At 38.8% G+C, this 19,962-nt stretch overlaps 1 protein-coding gene across 1 annotated transcript in view; it reads right to left on the bottom strand.

Annotated features, from left to right (window-relative positions):
* Nucleotides 1-634: 634 nt before the first annotated feature.
* The window catches only part of TMC5 (transmembrane channel like 5), a 29,834-nt gene continuing 10,506 nt past the window's right edge, over nt 635-19,962 (bottom strand). The window contains 24 exon segments of the mRNA XM_040575031.1: nt 635-789; nt 1,356-1,401; nt 1,708-1,806; nt 3,448-3,492; nt 3,495-3,539; nt 3,865-3,918; nt 3,920-3,944; nt 5,129-5,273; nt 5,276-5,301; nt 6,198-6,250; nt 6,252-6,332; nt 7,648-7,723; nt 8,314-8,409; nt 10,135-10,232; nt 10,599-10,677; nt 11,323-11,489; nt 12,049-12,204; nt 12,785-12,929; nt 13,462-13,613; nt 14,830-15,078; nt 15,400-15,494; nt 16,104-16,196; nt 18,766-18,870; nt 19,282-19,481. Of these exon segments, the coding sequence (XP_040430965.1) occupies nt 635-789; nt 1,356-1,401; nt 1,708-1,806; nt 3,448-3,492; nt 3,495-3,539; nt 3,865-3,918; nt 3,920-3,944; nt 5,129-5,273; nt 5,276-5,301; nt 6,198-6,250; nt 6,252-6,332; nt 7,648-7,723; nt 8,314-8,409; nt 10,135-10,232; nt 10,599-10,677; nt 11,323-11,489; nt 12,049-12,204; nt 12,785-12,929; nt 13,462-13,613; nt 14,830-15,078; nt 15,400-15,494; nt 16,104-16,196; nt 18,766-18,870; nt 19,282-19,481 (2,485 nt within the window).

The raw sequence follows: 19,962 nt of genomic DNA, 5'->3' as shown, positions 1-19,962 counted from the left end.
TCCAATCCCTTCTTTACTGGAACAGAGGTCACAAACTTTTTTGTTCACAATGTTGTTTTACACAGGTGAGATGTTTGATAAGAAGTCATTCTTAAAAAATAGCATTCATCAAGCTGGTTTTGAATGACTGAAATAAACCCTGTAAAAAACGGCTCAGAAGAGTGAAGATGGAATAAAAACTTTACGGTCATTCATACAAGTTAGTCTACAGCCATTACAACGTCTCAATCATTCAAAACAACTGCACTTTAGTTTTATTTTCTTTTTATTTGACTGATACTCCACCTTTGGTTTAGATCAGATAAAAGCTGTTTGAACAACCTAACACACAAAAATAGTTTTAGATCAAAGCTTTTACTTAAAATTAGGCACAATTTTTCTTACGTTTAGACAACAACAAGTGACTTGCTGTGGGGTGACCCTTACTGAAACAAGATAAAAACTTCCTCCAGGCTTGGCCATATTATCACCAGAATTTCACTACAAAACCAAACCAAACATGCAGTGCGTTCCCTGTCTTACAATAAACTGCAGAGAGGATCCATTTTGCAGTCTCCTATTTTTCTTCCATTTGGGGAGGAAAAAGTGGTTCTTTCAGTCATTAATGTGAATCAGTATTGTTTTCCGCAGAACATCAATGACAACATTCACCACTGATTCTGCCTGCTCGCAGTTGGAAATCTACATCTTCTTCTTAATCTTCCCATTGTGCTGCTTGTCTGGCACGTAGAGCAAGTGCCACTGCTTCGGACACCCCTGGGCTGCTGCTGGGCTGGGATGTCTCCAAATCTATTTTTCACAAGAGAAGTAATGTTAACTGTGTTGATGTGGGTACAACAGTCGTCCTGTATTAGAAAGTCCCATGCTTTTTAAGTCTCATCTGTCAAATATTTAGAATGAAGGAACATGTTTGTATGAAGCAGGAATAGTTCAAGCTGCCAGGCAGGCTTCCGTAGGTGTTTTATTCTGGACGTACAATGTGCTAAGGACTCCATGTTGTTAATAAGCACTTCTGAAGTGGTTAAGTACTCATTTAATATGACACAATATTCTTTCCTACAGCTGGTCCCATAAGACAAAATGTCTCATTTACCCAAAGAAATTCAACTCAGGTATACTGAACCTTGAGATCAGCCTTCAGAAGTCACCACCCAACATTGCAGCAAGCTAACAATGAGCTACCAACAGCAAGTGTTGGCCCCAGAAACAGTCTTTGTTTTCTCTTTATACAGGGTGCTAAAAGTCTGTGTCTGTTACCTCAATCTGTTGTATGCTGTGTCTATACTAAATCAAACATTTTTACTGAGCTGAGCTGATGAGAGTTACTTTCTCAGTGCTTAGCATTTGTTGCTTACCAGGTGGGAAGCCAGTCCCCTTCAAGATGCCAGCAGAATAGGGATACTGAAAACAAAATTCACAAGTAGATTTAAGTCAGTGTTTCCCTCGTGTGCTTATTATCTTGTATTTAATTATGCATTTCCTGTAACAAAACCATTCTCTCCAGATCTCAAGCAGGATTATGAACATAAATATGCCAACACCTATTCTGATTACATATTTTCATCTCTTCAGTCTTTTAAAATGATCTCTACACTTACAGGACTGTCTGTCCTCTTTGTCCAACGTATGCCCATTGTCTATATAGGGACATGCCCTACTTTATATATGGGGAAAACAAGCAGGGATTTCCTTCTTTGACTATCTCACCTCGTTGTAGGATGCGTTTTGATTTCTGTCAAATGTCCTGCCTGGGTAGTTTGGCTCTTGCTGGGCACGTTGCATGGATGGGTGGTATGAAGATCTTCCCTGAAAGACATTATATTTGACATTAGCAGTAATATATTATGGCTTTCAGTCCTGGCCTTATGGTCAGTACCCACATCCACATCTATTACCCGTGGTTTTGGGAGATGTTTAGAAGCCAAAAGGCAACCTGGCACACTTGTACCAGGGCCTGCCTGAGTTCTGAGGCACTGTCCTTTGTACGCCAGGACTCCATCTCATAGTGACACAGAGATGCAGCCTTAGTGCTTTGCAAACTGCACAGTACTTTTGTTAGATTATCACCTAGTCAGATAACGTCACAACCCCAATTTTATAAATGGGAGGGGTGGGGAAGAATCTGAGATAAAAAGGACCTAGGTGCTCTTGGTTTGCCACCCATACAGAAATGAAATTTCAGGTTTTCCTTTTCAGACTCCTGTTTTTAGACACTATTGCTGGTAACGCCTCTCTTTCTCGGACTGGCTTCTTTGACACCTTAAGAGTTATGCAGGGTGATTTAGCGGTTATTAGAATACTTTGTATTTCTTTATTCACAAATAACTAGACGGAACGGAAGCAGATACAGTTGTGCACAGCAGAGGAAATACAGAGCTGGGACACAATACTGGATGCTGTGCAAAGTAGCCCGGTCTCTCTATGCTGCCAAAAAAATGATACATGGAGCTTCCTGCCTTTAAGAGACTACTTTTGTCTTGGTATTTTTGATTGTTATTGCAGTTATGTTAGCTTGTTTCCTTTCTCTTCTAGGGGAAGGGAAGCTTGGGGAGGCAGGATAACTGTGAGGACAAAGGTGCTTGTAACTTAGTGCCAATTATATGAGATTGTGGCAGGTGAGTACATGCCAGGGAAGAGTGTGGAGCAGAGAGTGACATCCAGACCTACTTACTAGGAACTAACCTGAATTAACAGGTGGAGAAGAAAAAAAAATGGTCCTATCTTACTTCAAATCTCTAAAATGGCAATGAGAAGTGGCAAAGAGCAAAGCAGCAACTGCAGATGACAAGCTATTCTCCATGGGACAGGTACTTATTTGGGCCTAACAAACCCTTTTGTTGCCCAAGTATGTAGGTCAAAGAGTTTTCACTCAGCCTAAATGAAAACACTACACAGCACCTACATGTACACTAATCTGATGGTTCAGCAAGCACCACTGACTTGAAAAATAAATTTGATTTAAAGATGTTAGATGTCTATTGATGTTGTGTGGGATTTAAAATCAGGTTAGATCAGGGCACTCAGTTTAACTCGTCTGCAAAGGTGGGTGAGGAAGACACAAAACATAAACCTGTAAGGAAATCTAGAGTCAGGGGAGGAATGCAGCTTCCTTCTTAGTCTAGGCAAGGTTTAAGTGGCTGAACCCTTTTCTGACCATCACTACACCTAGATTAGAAATGTTTTCTTGCAATTTCATAATCATAAATAATATTTAGTGAGGGGAAGGACCTTCTACATCCTCCCAAGTTAAATTCCTCTCTGGAGCAAGTAGGGAATTTCCCAGGGATCCTTTTGCTGGCTGGAGCTAACTAGCAAGCAAGCAATTTAGGTGAAGTTTTAAACACAGACATAGCTGAAAATGACATCCTATTTGCAAGACTAGAGAAATCCCATAGAATCGTAATGAGCATGTAATTGAAACAGGAGTATCTGAACTACGAAACTGACCTGCTGGTCTCGTCCTCTTGGTACAGATGGATTTTGGTTTGCCCTCGTAGTAAATGGAGTTTTCGAAGTAAAAACATTTTATCTTTTCCTCCCTGTGGTCAAGAAATTCTTTATCATTAGCTGGAATGGAGTAATCATTAAGGGAGGCTCAAGGTCTGTGAGTAACCATTGACCAGAATACTCATTAAGATTCCTATTTAATCAGTCTATGAAGGGAGCTGCAGCAGCACAGCTTGGAAGTAAAAATTTTTTGCAACAACTCTATTTGTAAGTTTCCCTGCAACTGACATGCAGAAGGGCTTCCACCCTCCTCTGCATTGTTATAGGAGAAGCAGATTACACTTGCATAACAGAAGTATGAGAAAATCAACAAGGAAGCCAAACTTTAAACAAGATAAAGCTGAAAGATGAACTTACGTTAACAATTTGCTTACGTAAGAGCTTGACCATGGTCTTTCTTCCTTCTATTATTTTGCCAGTAAAGATAAGTAATAATTCTAAAAAAAATAAATAAAGTACAACAGATGAACACTCATACCCGTGTGTATTTCCTCCTAGTCACTGCTTAAACAGAAAGTTATCTTGTTCATTTTGTCCACTAGAAATTTAATAATATACACATGTATATGTCTGTATGTATATAATTGCATATTAAACGGCAAACATGAAATTGCTTTCTCTTGGGAAAAGACTCAAAGGTTTACAGACTTACTCAAGATGAGAGGTACAATTAACGTAAGTAAAAAATACAAGTTGCATTTAAGATAACAAACATGAACCTAATGTTCTTAACCAATTTTGTGTCATTTGCTTAGACACATTCATGGACATTAAATCACAATACTGAACACTCATTGTTTTCAGGCCAATTCTGGTTCCACTAGAATGGCTGGGAACTTGTTTAATGCGAACAGGTTTGGGCTCTTACATGTGCACAGGCTATGATGGAAATAGCAAGCAGCACAGCTACAACTTCAAACCCTACCAGCAGGCAAATACCTTAAAGATGCACATGCAGGTTTTGCCAATATAATTCATTTCAGTCAGGAAGACACTACGTGAATTTACCTGAGATTAGCTGGATGTAGACTGCAACATACGTATTAGCATGTCCCCAAATAGTGTGCTCACTTTAACGTGCCACTTGTGTACCACCATGCCCTTTACCACAGTACCCCCATGGTCAGAAAAGACAAAGAAAACACCCTCTGAACCTCCCTTTTTATGTTGCCCAAGGTTCTAGTAGAGATCTAGCGTGTAATACCTGTGCTTGTGAATGATTTCTCTTTTCCTACTGATTTATACACTAATGAAAAAAGCAATTTCACCTGCCAACTGTATGCAGCATGTTCCCATTTGCTGATGTTCCTAAAGCTAAGTAAGCCAGTGGTATTAAGATCTGGAAGCCTAGGCATCACTAAACTAAAAGCATTCCAATTGAAAGCAGCATATTCTATAGTTAGAATGAAGCTGGTTTGCAAAGAGCTTTGGCATCCTAACATAAAAGGAATAGATTTTATAACTTATTTATGTACTTCAAAGACATGATGTTCCAATTTATTAATCATTTCTGATGTTCTAGAATGTACTTTGCAACTCTGTTATGGAGAATGGCTATGACATAGCCAGGTTTTTTCCACTTCAGGTCCTTTTCAAGTGCTTTTCATCAGCAGATACTTACAGGAAAATGATGGAGAGGATGAAGAAGAAAAGTTCACTTGTAATTAAGTTGTTGTAGATCCACACTACCCATTTTGAGCCAGTGTAATTTTCCAGTATTTTTATCCACTCAGAGACTGCTGCAAACATAGAAGACAAACCTCTGAAGGACCACATTCTTCTGAAGGTTTTAACCTGAAAGTGTGAGAAAACAACTATTTAAAGCTTCATTTACTAACATGATTTAGTTAAACACTTTGTTGATGAAGATGCTTGTTAGTTTGATATAGCCCTCTGTTTCTCTTTGGAGCCTCAGGGAACTTCCATCATTTATGTCCTGATTTTTTCAGTTGGGGTCAACTCCCACACCTTAAAATGCCACCCCAATGTCCCCCTGAGACTACTGCAGCCAGAGATCTAAGACACCCTGCCGCAATGGATCTGCACCAACCTGTGTACATAATCTTGACCTAAATGTAACAAGTCAATCAGTGTAGCACAGCCTACAGCAATTTGAAAATCTGAATTTCCCAAGTTGCACAACAGATGTGTAAAGGAACCATCATCCCACCTTGCCTTCCAGGACATGAGTCACTGCAAACTTTCAGTAACAACAAGCTGTGGTGAAGTAAGGTAGTTTCCTTAGCAAAAATTAACATTTTCAGATAGACAGAAAGAGGAAAATATTATTTGCTTTGAAATTGAACTAATCTAGACAGTCATGGCCTATAACATTTAATAGGCCTGGTATGGCCTATAACATTTAATCCCAGGAACAGGCTGGGTCACAGAAATTTTTCAGGAGAAGGAAAGGACGAATCAAAGAATTTTCTATGACATTTAAATAGAATACTAAAACTTGAAGGCAACAAAGTTTCCCCTCCCACTTTCTTATGGGACAAGTTCTGCATTAACCATTTTTTTTTGCAAACTTTCCGAGCATGTTTTCAGAATACAAAACATCTCATGAACATTTGAAACCTTCCTTTAGCAATTAATACAAATTTGTCTACAGAACAATGCAGATTCTTCTGCCTGGTATAAGGTCACAGCATAACATAGTGGAACTGAATGTCAGTGCTCTTCCCTACCTCCAGATAGTAACTGCAATGACAGACAGGACTCCAGTGAGGGAAGGGAAAAAACAGCAGGAACATGAAGAACGTTGTCATCTGAGCTGCTCTCCAGACTTGGCGAGGGGGTTGGCAATTCTTCATTAGGCTGACCTTTTAAGAGATGAAAATATACTCATTCTCAGAACAGTGTTACTTATCACTTTAAATGGATTTAAGTCAATACTACTGAAATTGTTGGAAGCAATTGCTGGAATAGCATCTATCAAAAGTTTCCAAGGACTTCTATTATAAGAACTTGATATATATAGTGTAGTTTTAGAAAAAGATTACAGTCTTTCAAATACTAAGAGGCAACGTGAGGTTCTGATGGATTCTACAAGACTCCATTGGGTAGTTTGGTTTTGCAGCACACATGAACCCAAGTTCATGGTGATCAAAGGGCTGAAGCACCTGAAATGCTGAGAGAGCTGGGGATGTTCAGCTTGAAGAAGAGAAGGCTCCAGGCAGACCTCATCACAGCCTTTCAGTACATAAAAGGGGCTTATAAAAAAGATGGAGAACAACTTTTTACATAGGCAGATAGCGATAGGACAAGGGGGAATGGTTTTAAACTAAAAGAGGGGAAATTTGGATTTGAGGTTAGGAGGAAATTCTTCACCTCAGAGGGTGGTGAGGCACTGGCACAGGCTGCCCAGAGAAGCTGTGGATGCCCCATCCCTGGGGGTGTTTGAGGCCAGACTGGATGGGATTTGGGCAACCTGGTCTAGTGGGTGGCAGGGGGGTTGAACTGGATGGGCTTTAAGGTCCCTTCCAAACCAAGTGGTTCTATGATATGATTCAGGGAAGTTTGAATTGGCGCTTCTAGCTTTGTTATTCTGCATTCAATGCTACAAACTGTTCAGTCACCTAACAAGGAATCTGTTGTCTAATCACACTGCTGAGACAAAGAACTCTGAAAAGAAGAATTTCCACCATGATATTTAGCTGAATCACCCCACTTAGACCTAGATAACTCGGGGTGAGTAAACAGGTTGCTGGGGAAGAGAAAGAGAATCCAAAATCACAGCAATAGCATGACTGTCTATATTGGCACATGCACTTAGTTAACGTACAGTTCATATGCATTATGCATATGAAATGCACATACCATTAGTTCCCTAGGCTTTAATTTTAGTCCTTTATTCTCTCCCCTTTCTAATTCCTATGTTTTCACACTTCTCCCCTCTCAAGTTTTACAGGTTTGCAATTCAAAGGTGTGCATCCAAATGTTGTTTCTTTAACCAACCAACCAACAACAACAAAACAATAACAAAGCAACAACAACAAAACCAACCAAACTGCTCCCCTGGGCACAAAACCAGAGCATCTAGACAAACCCAGCACTTTAACCCAATAAATCCTGCCCATATTTCAAGCGGTGTAAATGGCATGGTACTGTATGATGAACACATGTAAAGCTTGTTACCTTTTTCGTGTAAAATACTATAAAAAATGATATCATCTGGATACCAGGCAGCAGAGGTGAGAAGAGAATACCAATCCTAACAGAAAAGATTTATAAGAAAAAATTACATCTTCACTATACACTACACAGTGCTCAGTTTCCCCAAAAATAGAAAGCATCACACTATCTTCATATACAGTTAGTGTTTGGCTATTTGCAAATGTGTAATTATATTAATAGTGATCCTGTAACAGTAAGTTAGCCTTTAAAAACATGCAACTTTAAATGTACACATCTGTGTACACATCTGCAAAACTCATAATTGGAGTACTGCACTCATTCTCAGAAATAAGGAGGAAATAAGGCAGCTTTTCCGGTATTTAACACTGAGATTATTTCAACAGGAACACTATTCCAGTGGGGATTAAAACAAAACTTTTGGATATTCCTTTTACAGTTTTCTCCCAGACCAGGGGCCACAATCTAAATTACTGTAATTATGCGGGTAATAATTTCAGTCACAGAACTGATGAGTCACAATCCTTACAAAGGTACTTGATATATATCATCTCTCACTTATCCTACACTTTCTTTCATGATGCAAAGCACCCATAAATGTCTGAATCGGAATGTTCCATGGTATTCCTTACACGCAAACGAAGTTTTAGCTGTAAACTTACCACTTACCAGGTCAAAGTCTGTGCATAGATCAAATCTAAAACATTTCGTGCAATATCAAATTCTGGCACTCCCAGGCTTACACAGACTGTAGTTCCAATAATTCTGGGAAAAAAAATAGCATTTGTTAAATGGTAAAAACCTCTGCAAATGACCTCCTGAATACATCACTGACAGGTTATTCAGGGGTTCCATTAACCACGTCACACAAAGCAGCCACAGCTTGTTGATTAGACAGCACATCAAAATGAAACAGAAGAATCTGGCAAAAGCAAATTCCCATAACACACAGCAGGAGTAAGAAAGGCTTAGGACATTTTTAATGCAAGTAAAAAAAAAGACCAAAAGAAAAAAAAGGATTTAAACTATATCAGAAAAGTATGCTTACGCTTATGATTTAACAGTTGAAATGACAGTTTACCTCATTACAAAAACCTAACAGCTTTCCAGTTCCCGCCTCCTGAAAATTCTCAGCTTTAATCAAAAAAAAAAAAAAATGAATCTTCTAAACTGACATTTGCAACATATCCTAAAGCATATTCTACTTTAAACTAACCAAGGTGGCAGGTAGCTGAGACACACAGGTAAGCAAGTACCCCAAGGATTCCTCTTGAGGACCCGTAATCTCATTTTATCACTTATTTTTTTCCTGGGCTGGGAAGATTCAGTTTCTGCTTTCTGTAGCAAGAACAGGGAGGATTTTGGTTACTGTCCCATCTTGCCTTGAGTAAAGGTCTGGGTACCACCAAATCAGCTGCATCATCAACGTTTCAGGGCTGTGTTCCAGTTACTCTGAAGACATGCAAGTAATGAAATGTACTTGTACTTTTAACCTTTTATGACTGTAAGTCTGGTGCTTTCACGCAGCTCAGTGGAGAACATTCATAATGGCTGATGACGTGGTTTTAGTACTGTGACTTTTTGTGGGGAGGTGGTTTTCTGTCTAAACAGAACGATAACACAGGAGGATTAAAGTACACTGACAAGAGCTGTGAAGGGAAAGTCTTCAAGGGCTTCTCAACATTGCTTTGTGTTGATTTGACACAAAAGCCAAAGTCCTAACTTGTAAACCAATCTTGTTCTCATCACATGCGAAGGGCAAACAATCATAAGGATCTCCTATATATAGCCAGGATCCCTAAATGTTCTATAGAGGTGGCAAGCATTTAGTACTCTATTACTGTAGTCGTAAATAATGTTTAGCAGTAGGAAGGGACACGCAACAGATTACAGAATTAAATGAATTTTTGTTTACATGCTTAGCTGAGCTTACTTTCAGTTAAAAATACTCTCTCACATACCACACTACAGACCTCTACACTTGGGAGTCATATTACATCCTTAATAAGACTGATTAAAATGAGATTTTAAACTTGCATGCACTCTGTAGAGTGAGATAACTAAAAGAAAAAACATTGGCAGAGGGACATACTAAGAAAAGCCAGCAATGCATCTGTGTGCATGCAGAAAAGCAGGGTTTTCTGCTTGAGACACCTGGTCATTTGGCACCCGTTAAGGAGACCTACTGGAGTACAGTGTGACTCCTCCCTGCCTGTGTTTCCATCTCCAAAGGGAACAAGGACACACTGGGAGAGTAGAACAGTACACACTGTGACCTCTCCTAAGAAGGAGCTGGGATATACCCAAGGCACGTACCCAGAGAGCATGCCTGGTAGAGAGAACTGAGAAAGCTTCAGTTGTATCCCAGACATAATCCTGTTGGACCTCTCCTTTTCTCACATTGGAGGGGAAGAAGCATGCAAGCAACCAACCAAAAGAACTGTGTCTTTGGCTAATGAATAAAAACAAGATTAGAAACATTATACTCACCTTCGTAAAAATTCTCCAAAGAAAGAGCCAAGCAAACAAAATATGAAGTCGACCAGAATAAGACGATAGATATCTTGGCCAATCAGTGTTTCCCAGCACTTTAAGAGGTAGAAATAAATAAATAAATAAACATATCTGAAGTAAAAAATTACATGATTCTAACATTCCCAAATGCAAATGCTTGGGCATCTGAAATCTGGGCTATGGATCAAAGACTTGCTGGCACCCTAACTAGTCACAGTTGACCTCTCATTGAAGAATGCTGCAAACCAACTGAGACTCAAATCGGGTGACTCATTCTCATACAGTTCATTTCTCTAGAGACTCTAATAAAGAAATGCTGGGGTGGGAAATTCAGCTGTCCAAAGGACTCCATGTACTTCTCTTCGCTGAAGCAGGCCTACTACCAAAGTGGTTCCTAATGAGTTATCATAAGTCAGAGATGCATACTTTTGAAACTTTACCTGGGACTTCGATTCCGCCACAATGTTAAGCCAGTAGTAGCACAGTATTCCAATAATCGATATTTTCAGGATGATATTTCTACAAAGAAAAATACCAGTAACTGCACTGACAACCGCTCTGTAAGCTCACGGGAAGGAACGATGGCGGGATGGCCATTGGTCATGTTACTACCTTCTTACACACCAACAATAGCCCTGCACAGTGCCAGGACTAACAGGAGCTCTGGTGCCACGTTACTCTATTGTCCTGGCAGAAGTGAAGCCAGGTGTGACGACCTTGACACAGGCCTAAACATGCTACTGCACATGGGTGTGTGGGCTCCACAGGAGAGGAAGGCCTGAGGGGCACTGGTGGTAATGTAGTGTTAATTCCAGGCACCTGTAGCAAAGTTAGACCTCCTCACTCCTCTCTCCACTTCCCTTCCTTTCCCCAGGAGATCCGCAGCCCACTAGGTATCTGTGGGAGCTACAAACAAAGCCAAGCCCAGAGTCACAGTGTTCCTAACTGGGAGGGGTACCCTGTCCTCATGCAGAGAACACTCCGGAAGACTCAGAAGGCAAACAGAACAGGGAGGGAAGAGTGTGCAGAAACCTTTGGAGAAGATGAATTCATGTGCTCCGTATCTCACTACTGCCCACCACACCATCTAGACATAGCTTGCAGTAAAAAGATGAGTCAGCCAACTTCAGGCAAAAAACACTAAGAGGAGGGAGCAAAAAATACCTGGCAATAGTGACATATGTCCTGTTTCTGGGATTCTGAAATTTCTCCAGGTGTCCAAGCCATGAGTAGAAGAATGGGATTAGCACATTGAGGAGAGATGCAACAATTGGTAGCACCAACATGGCAGCTTGGCTCTCCAGGTCATTTTCATGCCCTTCCATAAACAGCTTTGAGAGAAGAAAAACAAAAAGAACCAACCCCGAACTTAGAACCTTAGCTGAAATGCTGCCTCAAGTTGTGCCCACACATCTGACACACATCTCTGTTCTCTGATTAGAGGCTACCATGTTTACTGGTCCATATCCAGCACAATGACCCTCCCCTTCCACTGTGTTACATGGGACCAGAGGTGGGAGCCCCAGCTTAAAAGCTGTTCCAGGGCAAAGGAGAGGCAGTCGTTGATGAGGCTTCTTCTTGCACTTTCTTTCAAGGCCACCAGCTGCGCTCTCTCTAAGCTGGACATGGGTCCAGGCATGCAACTGCTGGGATGAAGTGGGAGATTTGCTCAGACCCCTCAGGTCCTACAGTCTTGCCGTAGTCCCCAGTAGTGTGAATCTTTGCAAACCAGCTTTTAGGTACAGCAGAACGTGTGTGTGTATTGGCAGAAACAACACCCATGCTTTCCTACTGTCCCTAGTAGCGAACAGACCACAGCTTGCGTTTTGTCTTAAGACACCCATGTGGAAAAATAAGTTTCCAAAAACAGGCTGCAAAGTCTGTCCTTACCTCTAGATTATTAATGGAGAGGAAGTAAACACCGGAACAAGCAGCCACTGCTATTCCCAGGGAAGCAGCCCAGGCACCAAGATGAATAAGAATATGAACAAGTATCTCTGTTCCAGAAAAATTTAGAACTTCCTTGTTTACATCAGTGAGGCCTTCCTGCAAGGAAACAAATCTTAATGAAGAATTGCTTAGTCAGCAGCATAAAGGAAAACCTGTTTCAAGTAACTACTTGAGAGACCGAATAAAAGATTTTTTTCTCTAGAAGATCAGCACAGTAATATCCTGGGAAAATTAAATGGCCAATTTTGTGTTCCTGTCCTAAAAGTTATTTCTCTCAACAGTTATGCTAATTTAACGTTTAATATCATAAGTCTGCTTTTGTTGACAAAATATTTAAACTGCAAAAAGGAAAAGAAAAAAAAAAGCAATATTCTAGCATATATTTAATAGTCATAGAGATTCATTCAGTAGAACAAAAGCATTCATTCAGTAGAACAAAAGGATATAAATATTTATGTGTAGCTTAAAGAGAAAAGAAAAACAAGTAGCTACGACAACTCCAGAAGTTCAAATCAAATGAAGTTTAACAGCCAGGAAGACTTAAGTTTATTAGAAACATGACTAGCGTGCCTGAGTCACTGTTCTGGAGACTTATTTGTGCATACATTCTGGCAGAGTGATCCAAGCATGCTAGTTATGCATCTTTGCACCTTTTTGCATCTCCTGGATTTTGTACCTTTATTTGTGTGCTGAGATTCTTTTGTTTCAGCTTCACAGCTTTTTCATTAGTTACATTGAAGTCCCAAGTGCAGAGAAGTTTGCTAGCATTTCCAGAGTATGTCTGAGGGTTAATGAAGTTCCTGCAGAAGGATTTTGCCATGCTGCAACAACAACAACAAAAAAAAGTGAGATGCATAGTGGGGAAATAGATCAAGTTTTCACAACAGTAAAAGGGTGTGTGTGTGTGTGAATTTTTCAGTTTTTCCATCCCTTCCCTTGGCTAGCGGACCTATGTCAGCATCTCACATAAGAAGGCATGGAAAATAAATTAACGTAAGAGAGAACTCTCACACTTCTTTCTCCCAGTTGTTGCTGACAATCTTTACTTCATTGCTATTAGAAGGCCATGTCAATACCATATGTTATCAGTCGCAACAGATTAAAAAGGGAGATCATGCTGTAAATTGCTTTGAGCTGGGATTCACCTGCATGGCCCTCACTATTCAGCAGTTATTCTTCCTTCGCCTAAGAAAAGTTTGATGTATGAGACTGTCTTTTGAGCAGAATCTTCTGCTTAAACCTGAGACCTGGAAATAAGGACTTACAGAAACACACTCAGGTGATTATCACTGCCAGACATTTACATATTTTTTTGACTAATATAAATGAAATAAGAATATATGATTAGTTTACCTGAACAACAAGATAAGCAAACAGATGACAAAATATATTCCAACAGTAAAAATATAGGCCAGCTGCATGTTATAAGATGCACCATTCTCCGTTTTACTGATTGTAGCATTGGTGTAAAAGCCATAGTAGAGTACTGTTTGTTGAAAATAACCCTGAAAATATATGGACATCATTCAGAATATTTGCTAGTACCTGCATGTAGAGAGAAGTACCATCACCTGAAGCACAATTCAGATGTGGGAGCTGTCCCATTCCCGGCTGTAAAATCAGGTGTGATTAAATTTGTGAAAATTGGACCCTGTTCTCATTCTATCAGCTATAAACTTCCATATTTTTGAGAACTTTTAGAGGTATATAAATGACTTGCATCATTTGGGATGATTGTGAGCATTCAATATGCTTGCAGGATTTGCTCTTCTCTGAAAATTCCTGAAGAGGGAAAGCATTATCATTTATTTCTTTGGAGCAATGTTCTGAACTGACTAATTGTAACAACTGCAAAGGAACCAAGGAGGAAGCATGTGACATTCAATACGTGAGTTACTACATCACAGCTGACCTCCTGCAATGGTGACTGTACTTTGCAAAATTAAACAACGTTACTATAAAATACAGCACTTTAAAACCCAGTTTTAGAAAGAAAGGGTGGACACCTTTCCTTTGAAAAAGAGCGTTAGCAAGAGCAGAATGATGTTTATTAACCAGAGAAATCCTTCAACAACAATAAAATTGACACAATTTTTACAACTGTCAAAGACAGAAAAAAGAGTAAGTCTTCTCAGATCAAGTAGTTGATGAATACTACTAAACTTAGAGCAGTGCAAAATTTTTGTTTATAAATATCCTGGGATTTTATTCCCTGAATATAAAGATCTCTGCATAGTGAAAAGATCCTCCTGTCTACAGGGCACACTAAAGTTGGTGGGTTGCCACACAAAGATCTGTGCCCTCCTCGGAGGAATAAAGCTTTAGAAATAAGCAAAACTCACAGGAACACATACTGAAATCTGCACTGTATTTTTAGAGGAAAATCAGCATGGGAAAAATGTTCTGCTAAAGACTATTGTATCCGCCTCCAGAAGGCCTGACTTCCACTCCTTTCTGGAAGAACAATGAAAAAATCTTGATATATTGCTGAACACAGCAATCATTTGCAGTAAGACACATTCCTCAGAATGAGTTCCACCCTGGGTTAATGTTTGTTGTAGTTTCTTTTTTTTTTCAAATACATACTAACTATCATTTCTAGTCATATAAACATCTAACTCAATCTCTTAAGAAGAAATAATTGCTTTTTTACTTTGTCATGATTTTTAAAGTAGGTCTGTTGCAGAGAGTAATAACATAAATCCATTGTTACATACTTACAGCTCCAGTGAGCAGCTCCAGACCCCTGAATGAAAGGTTATTTGGTTCTGCTGCAATAAACTGAGGGACTGTGATGAAACTGAAGTTTATGAGGAATGAGAAGATGTTGAAACTTAGCAGCCACTTCAAGAAAATAAAATACGAAAGAACACTTGTTCCAAACTCGCCACCAATGATCTTCAGAGTCTTGTGCCATAACCACAGTTGGTGAAAATGTTCTGACAAACTGTTTCTAAATCGTCGAAATGACTAAAGTACAAAAGATATGAGAGAGATGAACCTCAGCAAGCAGTCTTACACAGGGCTCAAATTCACATAATACAGACTCACATTTTTACAGTTCCATTTTGATGATAAGAACATATTTCCCCCACTACATGCACTGTAAGATGCTGAACTGGTGTTCCTAACGGCTACCATAATGCAAGTCATTACTAATGAACACTGCAGCAATGAATTGGTTCTTTGGTAAGTAAGAAAGCAAGCTGCCAAATACTCCTGGAGACGGTAATAACACTGCAGCTGTAGTGGTTTACTTGATTGTGACTCACGGAAGTGTCTGACACTTACCACTTCTGTTCTGCGCAGACACTGTGTACAGCAGTCAAGTTGAGTACCACGTCTCCCTGATTTTTCTGTTATTTCTTTAAGAACATTATTTCTGAGGAAGAGCAGGGCAGAGGGTGACAAGCATCATAGTACAGGTTGTAATTAAAACAAGAAGCCAAAGAAGCTGCTGCAAACACACGTGCTCATGAATGTGGAGACAGTTCTAATGGTTGTTTTTGCATTAGCTGATACCATAGCTCTTGTCCATTACAAGCTGAGTTATGACAGCATATCCTAGCCCCTCCACTAACTCATTGATGGAAAAATATATATATATATTCACATATTAAATAAATATATGTAACTAGACAAAATGATGGCTGAGATCATGTGGTCTGTTATTCATTTGCAATGGCCAACATCCAAGTTCCCTTTGAATAATAATCACAAGTCTTCCTGCATGCTGAAAGGCATTGCCTTGCTGTTTCATTTTATATTACATAAGAGATTCTTCTCACTCACAGAAAGGACGTTGAAACATCTTTAAATTATTGTTCCTTGCAAGATGTTAACTTTTAAAAAGTGAACAAAAAAGTACTTTCAGTTCTTTCATACTCAAAGTGACAAACTCAGGCTGAGCAGATGGCAACCTATGCTTGATAACTAGATGTCAACATTATACTGCTTGTAAAGCTAAACAGATAAACTTCTATTTTTACCTGATTTCTCTCTTTTTTTCATGGTCTCTGGCATTTTCTGGATTGCTTTAATCCTTTCACGGGTGGACATACTTGCAAGATTTTCAACTAACTTTTCTTCTGCACAAAAAACATGAAAATCCAAATTTTAGGATGATAAAACAGTAGTTTTTATTAAAAATGTGAAATTGATATAATAACATTCCCCACTTTCACTGCCACTAACATGTGGCAGGTTCTGAGACTTAATGATACTGCTCAGAATATTCTTACCAGTACCCTAATACAGATGTATGGAAATAGCACAATACTGAATGTTAAAAAATAAGTGTTACTCATCTACTGTTCGTTTAATGTTAATACAAGGAGCTGTAATATAAAGGAGGACACAATACTAACAAACTCCAAGGTTGCTGGTCTATTGCTGATCATATTTGATAGTTACATTTCTAAGACACTATGTAATGATTTGAAACACCCCTAGACTTTTAGTGTTATTTATCTATAATCTTAGTGATGTTAGTCTGTATGAAATCGATAGTAAGGTATTATTTGCAATCAGCTTGTTTTCACATGCTGGAATTTGATGCTAATTCCATACATACAGTGACTGAAGACAATTCATTAGCTGGTCAAACATATCCTAATAAATTGTAAAAAGAAAAGCTAAACCTTTAGCCAAAAAAAAAATCACACTGCACTGTGCTTCATTTATCATGGGACTTAGTGTGCTACTAGAGTATAAAAGTTGAAGTATTAGCATTAACGAAAAAACAAGTTGCTCTCATAACCACAGAAGACTGTACATGCAATTCTGATGATAAACCAGAACAGTGCCAACTAAACCATCCTTGTGCAAGATGTTATTTAATATTAAACCACTTCTCTAAACTCCTACCTTCTTACACTGTGTCTGTTTCAGACAGGGTGGAAAATGTCATGAAGATCTCTTCAGATGGCCTTCTGTTTCTCCTCTGAATAAAGTTAGCTAAATAACGTACACTGTCTAATAAGCCAGGATGCTCCTAGGCAAAATGTCCTTAGGACAATTTGACTTTCACAGAAAGAACTTAAAAATATACTCTTCAATCTCTCTACCTACATGCAAATGTACGCTCTCCCTCTCACGTGTTCCCATGGTCACGCCTGATGATTGCATGCAATTTTTCAGATACACACTGGAAAAAATGGTATTGAGCCCAGTCTTCAGCTGTCATGGAAAACTGTCTCATCTAACCCATTCATAAATGTCCACATTGATTATTGAAGGTTTTCTTCCTAGAAGACACCTCCTCTCTTTCAAAATCCCTCTCCTGACTGAGAGATTGTTTCAGAATCACATTCAATCATGCTGAATATATGTATCAGCTTCCATTTCCCTGGGGCCAAATTGCAGCTGTTCTCAAGGTATTCCATATGTCAAGCTTCTTTCATCCAATTATTCAAACTTTATTCCTTAAGTGCATCTATCTTCCAGCTATGATGCCAATGAGTTTAGCCACAGCTTTCCTTACTTTGGCTGTCCAGTAAACTACTGGCCAATCTGCTCAATGTTACACCCCCTTTTTGAGCTCAACCCTCTAGTTTGGAAGGCCCCAACTGACTGAAGTGTCTGCTAGTTGATGCACATGTTGCAGGCCCCCCAACCAGATTTACTATTTGGGTCTAAAGGTGTCCTGATGTTACTGTCATTTTTACTTTAAGCCAACTTCCTTTGTAGCTACTAAAACAAATCAGAAAAAGAAAAGTAACTGTATCTCCTTGAGGAGGTACTTCTTGAACTTTCAGCACCTACACATTTAACCTCTAGTTGATTATGTTGGAAATGCACACTCTCCTTCCTACCAGGTATTAAAAGCTATGGAAAAAGCTATGTTTGGAAATGTCCTATCTCTATGGTCACTTACAGAGCAAGACAATAAAATACCAATAAAATTTGTTACACCTTAATACAAACAGGATTTTGCCAAATCAGATCTTAAATTACAGACCATGTTCCTATGATGAAAAGAGGAAAAAAAAATCTCACTATGAGAGCACAGAAAAAATGGTTCCTTCAATGCATCTAGGTTACAATTGCAGAAAAGAACTCTTAGTTACATTCCAGATTCAGCAGGCAGGAACCAAACTGACTGTAACAATAAGATTACAGGATATGGGAAGAACAGTTCCTACCCAGAAAATGAACAATAAACTGCTATGCTAGGCTAAAAGGGAACTCAGATTGTACTATTTCAGTCCACCTATATTTTAATGAACATAAATCTTGAATTACTGTTATAGTCCAGAATTTACTTTTAGACAACAGAGAGAAAAATTCACTAAAAACAGTCTCAAAAATGCATCCTATCCTCCCTTATTTCCTTCTCCAATTAACCTTTTCAGATAACTGTATAAGTTGGGGTTAGTTTTATTTTTTATGTTGACCCACTTACCGTGAGTTTGAGTTAAAATGGGTAGGTATTACAGCTTTCATTCCTCAAGGAACAAAGATCATCACTTTCAGAAAGATATTGAAAAATTCAGCTACAGTGATGTAAGATAGTAAAATAGAATTTGTGTGTTCTGATTCCTTTCATTATGTGAAAATCTTCATACCCGAACAAGAAGGCTTTTAAAATTTTCATTATTTCATGGAGGGTGAGACTAACATTCAGTATTCTGATTCACCACAATCCTTGTATCTTACCTTCCGATACATTGGAAAAACTCGAAGCATAGGGGCCTTCCAATGGATGGAAGAGAGAAGGTGGGCTGTATGCCCATTCTGGCTCAGGCTCAAAGGAACGATTATCTGTTGAAGGGAATCAGAATTATACAGAAAGTCGTGTGCTGCTATGGATTATTTACACACACACAATATCAGGCCTTTTGACCAAATACAGTTCTACTACAAATATGGCAATATATCCTATTAAAAAAAATTCTCCCTCTTTACTATGTATATCCTACTGTTCAATGAATCATGCACTCCATAAAAGCCAGTATTTACCAATCTGTTACTACAATAGTTACTTGTTAATATATTATCAGAACTCCTTTCTAGGGGAAAAAAAAAAAAAAAAGAAAGAAACAAAAACACTGCCACCAAGTACAATATCTGCAGACAGTTGAGCCTTCTGGAGCTACAGGACTCCCTCAGGATAGAGTGAGCCATAATTTGTTTCAATGTTCATATAAATTGTTGATAGGAGAAATTACATACCATAGAATTTTCCATATGGACTTCTGCTTTGGACATCAGCTCTTGGAAAACTTTCTCTGTATTCAGAGCCATGTCTCACAGAGGCCATTGGTATGGCTGGAGAGTAATTCTCTCTTCTTCCATTGGGCTCTCTGTATCTACCATATGGTGAAGAATCATAGGGGTTTTGGTGAGATAACAGATTCCTTTGAGATCTCCTGCTGTGTGAGCAATAAAAAGGAAAAACTTGAGTGCCATAAAACCATTCAATAGATATCCTTAAAAAATGTTACCTCTTATCATTAAATCTGAGTACAAACTCAGATACTAAGAGGTATTTTGTATTTAGAACTTCAATGTCATAACTCGGGTTTGGTTGTCAACTGAATTAGAAAGACTAAAACTTTCTCCACTTGAAATTAGCATGGAGTCTGCCTAAACAGGTGTAAGTGCTTGCAAAACGAGGACATGCGAGATTATAACACACTGTGAAAATTACTGGAACTAAAAAAAATCCATGATATCTATGCCATGAATCCTAAAATAAATTTAACTGATAAATTATGAACATGTAAAAAGCAAGCAAGCCATTTCTCTTAAATGCCACCTTCCTGATGACAGCTTTAAAAAATTGTGCCTGAGAATGCAAGCAAAAAGGAGGGATTAAAAGAATTTCTAAATCAAAACTCTGGAAAAAAGTTT

The sequence above is a fragment of the Cygnus olor genome, chromosome 15 (assembly GCF_009769625.2).
Source record: "Cygnus olor isolate bCygOlo1 chromosome 15, bCygOlo1.pri.v2, whole genome shotgun sequence".
Classification (NCBI taxonomy): domain Eukaryota; kingdom Metazoa; phylum Chordata; class Aves; order Anseriformes; family Anatidae; genus Cygnus; species Cygnus olor.
This window is presented reverse-complemented; position numbering and strand designations above follow the sequence as displayed.